Source organism: Eptatretus burgeri, chromosome 17 (genome assembly GCF_056783735.1).
Source record: "Eptatretus burgeri isolate ZD-2024b chromosome 17, Ebu_testis_v1, whole genome shotgun sequence".
Taxonomy (NCBI): Eukaryota; Metazoa; Chordata; class Myxini; order Myxiniformes; family Myxinidae; genus Eptatretus; species Eptatretus burgeri.
The window spans coordinates 43,294,067-43,307,106 of record NC_140977.1 but is presented as its reverse complement, the minus strand read 5'-3'; the positions used below and the strand labels follow the sequence as shown (position 1 = coordinate 43,307,106).

At 45.7% G+C, this 13,040-nt stretch overlaps 1 protein-coding gene across 11 annotated transcripts in view; it reads right to left on the bottom strand.

The window, feature by feature from the left end:
* The window catches only part of LOC147009915 (sodium-dependent multivitamin transporter-like), a 38,860-nt gene extending 26,604 nt beyond the window's left edge, over positions 1-12,256 (bottom strand). For 3 of the 11 annotated variants that reach the window (XM_085862610.1, XM_085862618.1, XM_085862619.1), the window contains exons 1-3: positions 11,534-11,972; positions 6,794-7,293; positions 592-657 (exon numbers count right to left, since the gene is read on the bottom strand). In XM_085862610.1, the coding sequence (XP_085718736.1) occupies positions 592-657; positions 6,794-7,132 (405 nt within the window). In that variant the 5' untranslated portion in view covers positions 7,133-7,293; positions 11,534-11,972. Of the gene's footprint in view, positions 1-591; positions 658-1,180; positions 1,419-6,793; positions 7,294-8,795; positions 10,207-11,533; positions 11,974-12,060 lie in introns of those variants that run through there. The other 8 variants (XM_085862611.1, XM_085862614.1, XM_085862615.1 and 5 more) reach the window with 8 other exon arrangements.
* Between the last annotated feature and the right edge of the window lie 784 nt (positions 12,257-13,040).

Genomic DNA, 13,040 nt, shown 5'->3' with positions numbered 1-13,040 from the left:
ACAAACAAACGAAAAAAAATTAAAAATTAAAAATTCAGAGCGACACTTGGCAAAACAGAACAATGTAGAACAGCACACCTCCACCAAGCTGAGCAGTTTACGTTTTGTATCCCACTGATGGGCTGGATCTGAACCAATATCTAATCTGCTTGTTCTTGTCACAACCAACTCATCCACCTAATTTTGTCAACTCGTCCACAACTTTTTGAGATATAATGATATAGTTTTTGAACCAATCAATTTTAGAAATTAAGCCTGTGTTGACCTTTTGACCGTGCTAACCCTAACATGATGGTTGAATCAATTGACCTGACATGCAAATCCTGTTTGAATTTCAAGTCAATCGGATGAAAATTGAAGATTTTAAAATTTTTTTAAAAGTTGCTGCCCTTTGGCCTGTGAGGACCTTTTGACCTCAAAAATAAATTGGATTGTCAGACCACCAACCCCACACCATTTGGTGAAGTTTCATGATGATTGGTTTCACAGACACAAATGCAATACCCTCTCCTTCAGCGAGGGAAATAAAGATTCAAAATCAAAACTGAGAGCAAAGTGAGAGGCATCATGGGCTTTCAACTCCATACACACCATCTGAAAGATGAACACACTTGTTCCAGCAAGGCGAACAGTCTGGTTGAACCGCAGCTCCAAATACTAGAAAAGCAGGCAGACAGGCAAGAGAATCATTAAATCATAAAATCTTTCAAAATGCAAAAAAATAAAAATAATAAAAAATTAAAACATTTGTGATCACTCCCCAATAAATAAAATAAATCACTGAATTTGATTCATGGTTTCAGGACAGTGAGCACATTCATTGTTCATTCCTTGCCATGCTCAATGCCCTGTGGGAGATGTGCCATTGGTAAATAAATCATTAATATTAAAAAAAAAAAATTAGGACGAGTTAGAGCCAGTTTTGTCCGTGATGGACGAAGACAGACTTCCTGCAAAATATCATCTCAGATGTCAAGCGTGAAACAAAGGTCAAAGTTAACCATTTCAGATCACTTCATGTTGCAAAAGACTTGACTATTTACACTTTATGTGGTGCAAGCACTTCAAAAGGTTTTTCACTTTGGCTTATTAGTGCAGCAAAGACCACACGTTTGAAGGTCTTCTCTGGTTTCCCACAGCATGACTTTACACCAAACGCAACAAGCCATGCAGCACATACCTGACAAGTCAATACCAGCGCAAAAAGAAACATCGCCACAGCACCACCACATTCGATTGTTCCAGAACCTCTCCGCTACAACGCCAAGTGAATTCCTTGGAGAGTTGGTGAGTGCAAGCCAATGAGGACATTCTACGTGTGGTCAGAGATTGTGGCCACTCTTGCCTCCTGGAGCCACACAACACACGGGGTCGGAGGGTGCTTGCATGAACTTTGCTCCTTGGAAGCCACGCCTGGCCTGGGGAGAGATAAAAGCCAAATGAGGGAGCTGTTCGGAGCGGCTGTTCTTGCACACTGGGAATCTCGTCAGAGGAAAGCTTCCTGCCTGTTCGTGTAGAGAAGCTGTGCCAGTCTGGTAAGAGGTGCATTGACCTGAATAAACGATACCACGAGATCCTTGGCACGCAAAAGTAACTCCATACCGACTTAAACTTTTCTTTCCCTCTCAAAGACCCCCAATTCATCTACTTGAGACGCACAAAGAGCCATCAACGATTACCCTCCATCCCCCAAGTGGGCAAGGCACTCGCTCACACATCACACAGTTTCCTCTAAGCTTATGCGACACTTCTCCTCACACAACCACACACCACCTTCATTCCCTTCCTTCAATTTTGGGATCCAAGCAAGCCCACCTGTTTGTGCAGGGTAAAAAAAATAAAATAAAAAAGAGACCACATCGAAGCCTAGTACTGCCTCTATGGTCTTCTTCCTCTCTATTTTCCCAAATGATGGTGGCGCACCAGTCTTGTGATTTGTTGATAAGTAAGATTGTTTAAGGGAAATTGCTTTTCTCCCATGTCTTTGCCTTGTGATTGTGATTGCCTCCAAATATGCGTTTTTCCATGAATCCAGAATATAGACTTTCCAAGCCTGCCCAGTTGTCGCTTTCCTTCATTGGTTCGATATAGCATACGTACTAAATAGAAATGATGTTATACCCCATCAATGCGCTCAATGAAGTAACCAACTCTTACCCACGGTTGCACTTGCCTGTACATAAGTTGACAAGTTGTGGAGTCGAGAGAGGGGTTCCCCACTTGGGAGAGCTAAACCAATGGTAAGATAATGTAATAGTTAGGCACAAGGACTCTGCTCGGTTTTTCTGCTTCAACCGGCATCCATGGTCATTTAGCAACTCGGTGGGGTGCGAAGTTATCTGTGACTCTGCTTCAGAGTCGGAGGTTGAGTAGCAAGTCAAAGCAACCCCCGCAACAATATATCGTTACGGCTGTGGAAATTCGCATTACACCATAAAGGACCCTCAGGTGAGATATCTCCATAGGTACATGTGTAGTTAGCCCAAACCCGTTGTATAGAGGGAATTTATGTGATCCATCCGGGCTGCAAAGCTTTGAGCGAGTCGTTTTTCTTTTTCTATCTTTTATTTCAAACAAACAGCATCACTACAACCATGCCACCGCCACCATCTACACTACCACATCTTCGCCACAACGTCCGCTTCCGAACGGCAAACAAGGGCGCCAAGGAAGGAGCTGCGAGGACACGCGGGTTTTCCCACCTGTTTTTCCCGCCATTTTTCCCCGCGCTTGGTGTGAAGGAAGGGGGGAGGGCAGCTCGCCGCCGATTGGTGGATGACCAGCGTGAGGCGGTCGGGGAGAGGGAACGCCCCTCTTCGAGAACCCTCTCGAAGGAGGGTGGAGCCGAAAACGGGGGCGGAGTGAAGGGCGGAGCCCCGGAATATAAAAGTCAGACACGGGCGGAGTGCTCTCTCTCTCTGGCTCTTGCTCTCTTAGTCTTCTTCTCTCTCTCTTCCGGCTCGCTCTTCCTCTTCGTGGTGGCCGCTGGCCTGGTCTTCTGTGGTGCAGTCCCGAGACCCCGCTGACGGGACGGAGCGTCTGCCATTCCCCACACCACGACTTCGAGCAACAACGTTCCCCCCCCCCACCCCTTTTCTATCCGCGCTGAGATAGCGCCGGAAACCCCGTCCGTGGCGTTGAGCGGCCAACACGTGCCGGCGCGAGGCACGCCGGAGAGGACTCGCCCACCACGCCAGGGATCGGAGTCGCGGCCAGGCGCGACCACGCCGACAGACGTGGGAGAGGGACTCGACGGCCCAAAGGGAAGTCACCATTTTCTTTTCGGGTTTTTTGTATGGATCTTGTGGCGCCGTGTCTCGTAAAGTATAACTGTTTAAGTGTTGCCGTGTGTACGTGTATTTGGTTGGAGCTCTGCATTGTTACTTTTGTTTTAGCTGTTATATGTGCATTTTGATTATTGTATGGCTGTATATCCGTGCTTTGTGTCTGTGGCTAAGAATAAAATGCTTGCTTGTTGAACTGTGCACGTTTCGCTTCGTCTTTTCTTTATTGACCCTCCATCTTGCATCACGTAAGGGGTTTGTAGTGGGTGCAACATCCCGGTAATTAATCTGAACCGTCCAGATCGACGATAACACCGCTCGGTTATCCCGATAGTACGGAACAGGCCGCCCAAGCGGCTCGTGTCCGCAGTCGACCTGGGGAGAGGTACGATCGCCCGGTTTACCATCCGCTTGGGTACTTAGGTAGGTAAAGTTTGGCGAACAACCCTATCCTATCCTATTGCCGATCTTGGAATACAAAACATCGGGAACGTTCACCGGGGGGGGGGGGATTACATACTGGGGCAATTTGGCTTAACATGGCACCACCCCCATGTGGTGATAAGTAACACTTAAGCTGTTTCCCTACTTAATTGTATGAAGATGTCACCTACACGTCCATGGACCAAACAACTCCATTGAATCCTAACTTCCCTGTTAAATTCCTCCATCTACCCCCACAAATGCAACAATATTGTGTGTATGGTTCCAGGGCCAGAAGACAAATGATACTAGATTCTTACATATACTGTAAATGTTATTGTTAAAAGTTGAAGCATGTGGGTGTGTGCATTTCATGATATTGTTACGGCTGTGGAAATTCGCAATAGACCATAAAGGGTCCTTAGATCAGTTATGACGTTAAGTTTATGTACAGATAGTTCCCCACCGTTGTTTAGATGGAATTTCCGTGTTCACAGGGCTGCGATCCTTTGAGATAGCCGTTTTTCTTTTGCTGTCGTTATTTTGGACCAATCATCCCCCAACAACGAAAATCGCCACCACCAATGCCCCCAAACAACACCAAGCCACCACCACCTTCGCCCTCTTCACCTCCACAACCCCACCCCGCAAACATCGCCTCACCCCCACTCTCAAACAACGCCCGCCAACAACCAAATCGCCACCACCAACACCCTTCCCAAACCACCACAGCAAACTCCCACAACCTTCGCCTTTCTACCAAACGTTGTGCCATGGGTTGTGAATGGGTTCCTTTCGCCTCAAAAAACGGATCAGGAATGATTCACGCCCACTTTTCATCCATCCAATGGCTGAGCATCAGGTGGTGTCACCCCGCCTCCGAACCCACTGTGATCCACAAATTTGCATATGCGCTCCTCCCCTGGCCTATATAAGCGCGAGCACAACGCAGCTCGGGCACCTCTTCCTCTTCCACCTCTTCCTATTAGTTTTCTTTTCGTCTTGACTGGTGGTCTGGTCTGGTCTTCAGTTGGTCGAGTTGGTACGAGAGTCTGGTTCTCGAGGGAAGAGGTCCTACGCCCGCGGCTTGGCGAACGGCCCTGTCACGAAGGCACGGACGGGAGACGCGACAGCGCCCGTTGTGAGGTGGACCCGCGCGTCCGGACGGGGAGTGCCGGAGAGGGTTCGCCGGCCGCGAGAGAGGTCGGGGCCAGGCGCGACCATGCTGACGGTCGTGGGAGAGGGACTCACCAGCCACAAAAGGGAAGTCGCAACTTTCACTTTTCTTTTCTTTGGGTTTGTGTAAGTGACTGTGAGTGGCGCCTCTCCGACAAGTAGAACTGTTTAAGTGTTGCCGTGTGTACGTGTATCCGGTTTTAACTCTTCTTTCGCTTTATATGTGCATTTTGATTATTGTGACTGTAAAAACGTGCCTTCCGTGCTTGTCTGAGTGTGCAATAAATGTGCTTGTTGAACTGTTCCCCGTTTCGTTGCGTCCTTTGCCTTGTTTGAAAGTTCCATCTTGCATCACGGAAGGAATTGGTAGGAGGGGTGTAAGCACCCAGTAAATAATCACGTCCGTCGGGGCCGGCGATAACACCGCTCGGTTATCACTGAAGCACTGAACGGACCGCTTAAGCGGTTCATGTCTGAGGCCGGCCAGCGGCGAGGTACGATCGCCCGGTTAACTACCCGCGCAGGTACTTAGGTAGGTCGAGTTTTGCGAACAACCCTATCCTGTGCGGGTGGCCGATTGGCACGATTGTGGTGGGGTCGAAAGACCCACCCGTGACTAGCTCCTGGCAGTAGTTCCAAGGAGGGTCACGACTGAATTGTCCGTTCCGGTGGGCGACGCGGTCGCGATTTGAGTTACGTGGCCGATTGCACGCCGGGCAGACCGAAATTCGTCACAACATATTCACTGCGGCCGCCACACGTATTAACAGGAAATCAACACCAGTCTCATCCACAGATATTTCTCTTATTTCTTCAATTTCCATGTGTCCGATTTTCATTCAGGAAAAAAGATTACTATTTTTAACCATTTTGATATTGCCACTCTTTCTTCTAAATGCTGAAAATCATGTTCAAAAGACTAATTGAATTGGGCAATGTGGCCCATCATTACTGCGTTGCACTCGAGTTAATTTTTGCAATAGATGTAAAATATCCATTTGTGGGTTCAGGTGTTGCTGTTGTTTTTTTTTTCTGGATGTTTATTCCCCTCACCAATTCTACCTCCAAGGGGGGAGGTGATACTGCCATTGGAAGATCAAGAGTTGGTAAGAATAAAACACCAATACTCTGACCAGTGGCCATAGCTTAAGGGTAAAGAAGATGAGAGTTAGAACAGTTTTAAGACAGGGATATTTCAGTTTAGAGATTGGTTAATGCATGGAATGGTGTCCCAGGAAAGGAATTGGCAGCGGAGGGGTGATGAGTTTAAATGGGGTTTGGATAGGTACCTAGATACAATGGAGATATGGGCTTGCGAGGATGGTAAGTAGCCTATGTGTGGATGGGTGACGATATTGGGGTTGGTTTGCACAGGCGTGATGGGCCGAATGGCCGCCTCATGTGCCAAAGTTCCTTGTGCGTACAAATAACCCGATCTTGATCGGATGATCCAACTTATGGATTAACATCTCCCATAATGTTCAGGTATGTGCTTGAACAAGTTGATACACAAGATGTCACTGCTCACTGTTTTTCAACAAATTCAAGCTTTTGTAAAAACAGATAACTGCAGTGAAGTGAAACTGCATTGTATTCTACAGTAGGTGAAGATGAAAATGATTTCCTGGGAGTCAGTCTATTAGAGGCCTGTGTTTGATATTCGAGTGCACATGGACAGTGTTCGTACTCGATGAAAGTCATGTCGTAGCCGAAATGTTGGGCAGTGAACCTCTTGACAAAAATAGAGCTAGTTTTGCTTTAGCATTTTCTGCTCTGCTGTCTTGCAATCAAATGGATTCTCCCAACGAAGCACCATTCTTAGGCAGTCAGCAAACAGAAAGTTTCAGGTAGCACCAGAACAGGTAAAACAACAATCAGGAATGTCATCATGAATCACAAGCGAAACATACCTGATAGGCGCTCGTGATGTGCAATCGGTAAAAAACCGGAACAAAAATGTGGGCCGGTATGAGAAGCCCCAAGAAGTACGAGCAACCGAGCAACCAATACTCCGTGCCGTTGTTGTAGATCTCCGCAGGTGCACCCAAAATTGCCACCGCAGACTGAAACGTGGCGAGTAGTGAGAGCGCGAGGGGAAGTGCCCGCATACGTCGGTCGGCGAGGAGGAAATCCGTCGTGGTGCGCTGGCGACCACCGCTGAGCGCATGGTACACACCGATGGCAGAAGAGATGCAGAGCATCACCACAAACACGATATAGTCCACCAATGAAAATCGTAGCTTTGTCATGATCGATGCACCGAGTAGAGGTGCCAAACTATGTGTTCAACAGTGGGTAGAGCCACCCAACTGGTCTCAATGCAGATTGGTTGGTCCCTTCTCCCTCTCGTTCAAGAGTATATGCACTCGCAAGGGTTCATGGACGAGCTGGATGCATGAAGGTCAATGCACTAGTGGGCAGAGGGAATTTTAAAAGGAGACACATAATAAATTAAGTAGTAGTAGTTTGGGGTGGAAAGAGCAAAAATCCAAGAGAACAGATCTTCAATAATTATAATCATCAAATAAAAGGCAACAGTCAAACTGCAAGGGCACTTGGTAAAGTGCATCCCTCCACCCAAATCGAATCAATTAGTCCTCATCATACACACAAATTTGCCCGAAATTGGCAACAACATTTTGAGATCTCTTGCTATATTTTGTTTTTGGCCACATCTCTCAATGGTGAAGAATAACTTTTAAAAAGTCTCATATCCAGATCTGGATCTTCAGCAAAATCCAATAAAAATTCGTCCTCATCACACACCCAATCGGTCCATCACGTTTCGTCCAAATCCATGCACAACCTTTTGGATATTTCCTGTTCAGACATACAAACTCGGGTGAAAACAACTTCAGTCTACCTCCATGGGTAGAGGTAATAAAATGTCACAAGTCTGGAGACGGCAATGGTTCACGAGCGGTATTTGACGATGCAGATTGTTTCAGAAGTCAGGGATGAGACAATGTGATAATTTTTGACCAAGTTATAAAAATGATCAACATGATGTGGTACGAGTGACGGGTTATTCGTTGCAAAATGTCGAAAACCCGGTTTCGTTCAACAACTTTCAAAATGTGACCTTTGCATAACCTCTAAAGGTCACAAAACAATGTTGTGGACATTAAAATAAGGAAACAGGATACGTGCTATAGCTTATTGGAGTCAATTCGTCGAAGAAGGTCGAAAACCCGGTTCGATTCCCACATCTTTGAAAATTTGACCTTTGTGAAATTTAAAGGTCAAAGGTCAAGGATTATGACCTTTGGTGCAAAACTTCCTCTGGAACATTCCAGGAACAATACAACGTCATATAGGCTATATGGCATTTCGCACTCCTCGGATTATCCATACTTTGATGACATCAGCGTAAAAAACAAACTTGAAGGGGGTGCTACGGGCAAGGTGTTCGAGATAGAACAAAATGGTTTCAAGACTTTAGGTGGGGAATGACCTCAAGATTATGCATAAAAAAATATTGTCATCCTAGCTCTCAAAGTTTGGGCGGTCGAATGATTTTTGTCAAAATTAGCAATTTTCTAAGTTCGTGACCTTGGGACGAAAATGAAAAAAAATAAAATAAAATAAAAATCGAGCTCCGTGGGGCTATGCAGGTGCCATTGGGCTAACCAAATACTGAAACCCCCGCCAGATTCGACAAACCCCCTTGGAGAAGATGTAAATTGAAATCGGCTACCCCCTAAAAACACGTTTTTTGGGCGTGGCTCCGCCCATTATGAGCGGAGCCACGCCCATTCTCAGGAAAACACAACCAGATCATGATATAAACCTCTCACCAAAATTTTATCAGGATCGGATCAAAACCCATGGAGCTATGTTCGGGACAGACAGACAGACAGACAGACAGAGACAGAGACACACACACCAATAACGAATATAGTGGTTACTTACTGACTCGTGAACGAACAAACATCCATAATCTCTGAAAGAAAATAGAAATATACTGATTATTACTTTATTGCGAACGAAGTGAGCTTAATACTTAACGCGTGCACGTGAGAGAATAGGAAACAACAACAACAACAACAACACAATAGCCCTGGCTATTTGGAATCCATGTCGTTCGCCAAGATGTTCTGCTTCCGGTTGTTGTTAAACGCTGTGCGGTGTATAAACACGATTGGGTTTTATTTCTATCTTGTGAATATTACTTAACGCGTGCACATGAGAGAATGGGAAACAACAAAAACAACACAATACCCTGGCAATTGTGAATCCGTGTCGTTGGCTATGACCATTTTGCTTCCGTTTTTGTTTTGTTTCTGGTTTTTTTTTTTGTTTCCGGTTTTTTCATGGGGAATGATGCATGCCGGGAGATCATGACCGGAAGTGTTTATTTATTTATTCAATTTTTTTTTCCCCCAAAGTTAATTTTATACTTCCGAAAGTGATTTTGTTCATGACAGGAAGTGTTTATTTTGTATTTAACATTACCGGGAGTGATTTTGAAACTCTTTCGGGAATTTTTAATTTCTTTTATTCTTAACCAGAAGTGATCCTTTATTTATTTATTCAATTATTTTTTCCCAAAGTTAATTTTCATAAAGATATCTCCCGCATCATCAAAAAATATTTTTTAATCGTGATTTACATTATTTGATCGCTGATCCCGAATCCAGGCCAAAGTAACCGGAAATTGCGTCAAAATCATCAGCTGTGCGGCGCTTACATGTACCACGGCATAGTTGGCAGGTATACAGTTGTGAACAAGTTTTATGTAAAGTCAGAAGAATTCTACGTTCGCGTCTAGGCTTTGCCTATTCCATATTATCGACAGCAAATAGAAATAAAAGTTGAAAACGTTTACGATTTGTAGTCTGCCATTTATCACAACAAGATGGTGGAATGGTCGTTGAAGAGCAAGTGCACCCTCAACTTGGTTTGATTCCCGACCAGACGTCAAACCGACAGATTGGTGCTCAGCAACCAGGGTGTTGCAGAACAGCAACAACAACAACAACAACAACAACAACAACAACAACATCCCTAATAAGGAACTTCAATGCAGGAGACCATCAAGCCTGAGGAACAGCTGCCAACCTATGGCTGTTTGTCCACAATCTATCTTTTCAAATGCTGAATATGAAGCAGTCCTTGGCACGACTCCAGCCGGGGTTTGAACCACCGACCTTCCACACTCACAGTGGATGCTCTTACAATCATTCCATGAAGTCTGGTTAAGCCGAACGTCCCGTCTGCTAACAGACGTTGATGACGGTTAAAGACCCCCACGTTGTGCTCCGAAGAGGAGGCGTGCTATCACTGGGAATAAATTACAAAATCCTTCCCTGATCAACAGGACAAAACACGCCTCACTACCCCCCCCCCCACCCCATCAAACTTAACATGTGTGCGAAGATATATATACAAGCTGGTAGGCGGACATGGGTAGTCGCCTACCCAATAGAACCTGACGCGATGGGCCCGTTCGATGGGGAATGACCTGAGGATTAAGCACAAGAAAATTCATGATTCCAGCTTCAAGGGTTAATGCTGCAGATTGTTTTCTCGTTAAAATACCCCCACGTTTAGAGGTTTTTCGGCCGTTGCTAGGCAATGGAGGGGTCCATAGCAACGGTTCTTTCTCACACATAACTAGGACATACCATGAACCTACCATACCAGTTTCATGTATATCCGACTCATAGTCTCTGAGATAAAATGAACTTCGTTTTTTTATTGTTTTCGACCAGGGTTCATTCAAAGTCTATCTTCTCCGACAGTTTTCATAGGATCCGGCTGGAAATTTTTGACAATATGGCTGAATGTACTGCCCAGTCGCTCGTGGGCCGATTTTTGAAAAAGTCATTTTTTTATGATCTTTCAAAAATTTCAAAGTCCCGTTGCTAGGCAACGGTGGTGTCCATAGCAACGGTTCTCATTTGCACACAACTAGGTCATGGTATGAACCTACCAACCAAGTTTCATCGAAATCACCATTGCATTAACGGAGCACTGGACCGAACAGACAGACAGACATACATATCGATGGAAGAACTGATAATATAAGGGTAGAACAAATTTCAAAAAAAAAAATTTCGACTGGATTGACTAATTATATATATATATATATATATATATATATATATATATATATATATATATATATATATATATATATATATATTACAGCAGAGGGAATAAAATAACAAGGAGCTGATACTCTCGGTCCTTGGCATGTGGGTGGTAAGAGGAATACATACATCTGTGCAAGATGAAAGCTAAATGTTCAACGGGTATTATTATTTTAATTTATCACGTACACAAGCTAAGTTACAGATATGGTTGCCATGGCAACAGAATTCAGCCAATTACACCCGTGATCTAATCAGGTTGACAGAACGTCCGCAATTCTGAAAGATAAATATCATTTACACAAAAAAAAAACACCGATCGGCCGAATGGTCAGATGGAGCTCATTTTAATGCCAACCCCCCCCGCCCCCCCTCTAACATTGTCGGAAGGATGGGGGACAACAATTCTGCATTGTGTGGTCTGCCCTGTAGACAGAGCTTATCCAACGTTTTGACCACGGACAGGGATTGAAGGACAACGTCCGAGAGAACCAGACTCGGGCGAGCAACGTCGTCTACGAAATAAATAAGAAATCAATAAATTTCCCATCTCACGTCCAAGGTTGAGGTCGCACGAACAAGACCACGTGTTCACCCAAACCGGCGTACAGTACGGCTCCAACGGGCGCGTCACGCGCACGAACAGTACGGCTCCAACGGGCGCGTCACGCGCACGTACAGTACGGCTCCAACGGGCGCGTCACGCGCACGTACAGTACGGCTCCAACGGGCGCGTCACGCGCACGTACAGTACGGCAGAGTACAGTGCAAAGGAATTTGCGCGGCCCTGCCGCTCCCGAACGGACGAGGCCAGAGTTCCTCGATCCGGGCCGAGAAACCAAGAAACGTTCCCAAGTAATCGATTTGTATTATTATTATTATTATTATTATAATTATATATCGACTTCCAGAGAGCGATAAGAACCCGAGAAACAAAACGTTCGAAATGTGATTTCGTGAAGTAATAAAACGATAACAACACCCGTGAGACTGAAGCGCGAATACTTATCTGAGGCGGCACGGATAAGGTTCATTGAAATTAATTAACTCCATCGGTACATGTTCTCAGTCACAGGTGTCACCTGTAAAATACGAACCGTAAGCCTCACATCGAACCTCAATCATTCCGCTGATTAATCACTTCACGGGCTGCGCGTCTTGCACCAATCAACGGACCCACGGCCACGGGGAGGGCTCGTTCAAATAGTACTCGGAACGAGTCCACCGGGGAACACCTGAACGTGCGGAGACGTGAAGGCCCAAACGAACTTCCTCAACGGAGTTTTTTTTTTTTTTTTTTTTTTTTTTTTTTTTTTTTTTTTGTATACCTTGGTCGAGGCTCGTATGAGAGCGAACACACAACTCACAGCAAGGAGGCATGAGACAAGAGGGGCGGGAGTGGAAGGGACAAAACAGTGGGGAACAGACACAGGTGAACTGTGGAAGGGAGAGGGATGGGGATGGGACGGGGAACATGGCGAGGGGAAGATGGACATTAAAGGGACTTTCAGGAAGGAAAGCAGGAGAATTGAAGGAAGTGGGCTTGGGTGGATTATCGGGGGTAGAAAAGATCGAGGATTTGGATGGGGGAAGATAAGAGGTGGTGGTGAACAGCTGTTTTGAAAGCCTGGAGGGAAGAATGGGAAAGAATAGAGTGAGGAAGTTTATTCCAAAGGCGGGAAAAAAGAGGAATGAAAGAGTGAAGATGAGCAGTGATTCGTGATTTTGGTAGTTTTACCAGAAGGGGGTTGTTGGCGGACCTGAGCGCCCTGTGGAAATGTGGTTGGGACAAATCACAGAGAGAGCAGGGGGGCAAGGCTGGAGAGGAGTCGGTAGAAGACAGAAAGACCACCGACCAACCTGCGGTGATTGAGTGAGAGGCCCAAAGACTCAGCTTCATTGCGGGAGATGCCAATGATCTTAAATGCCCTGGTTTCGACAGCGTGAAGTCGAGAAAGGTGGGAGGCAGGAGCACCAGCCCAGAGGGGAGAGCAGTACTCCATCAGGCTACGGACAAAAGCTTTGTAAGTGGTCAGGAGCTCAAGAGGGCCGAGGAAGGACT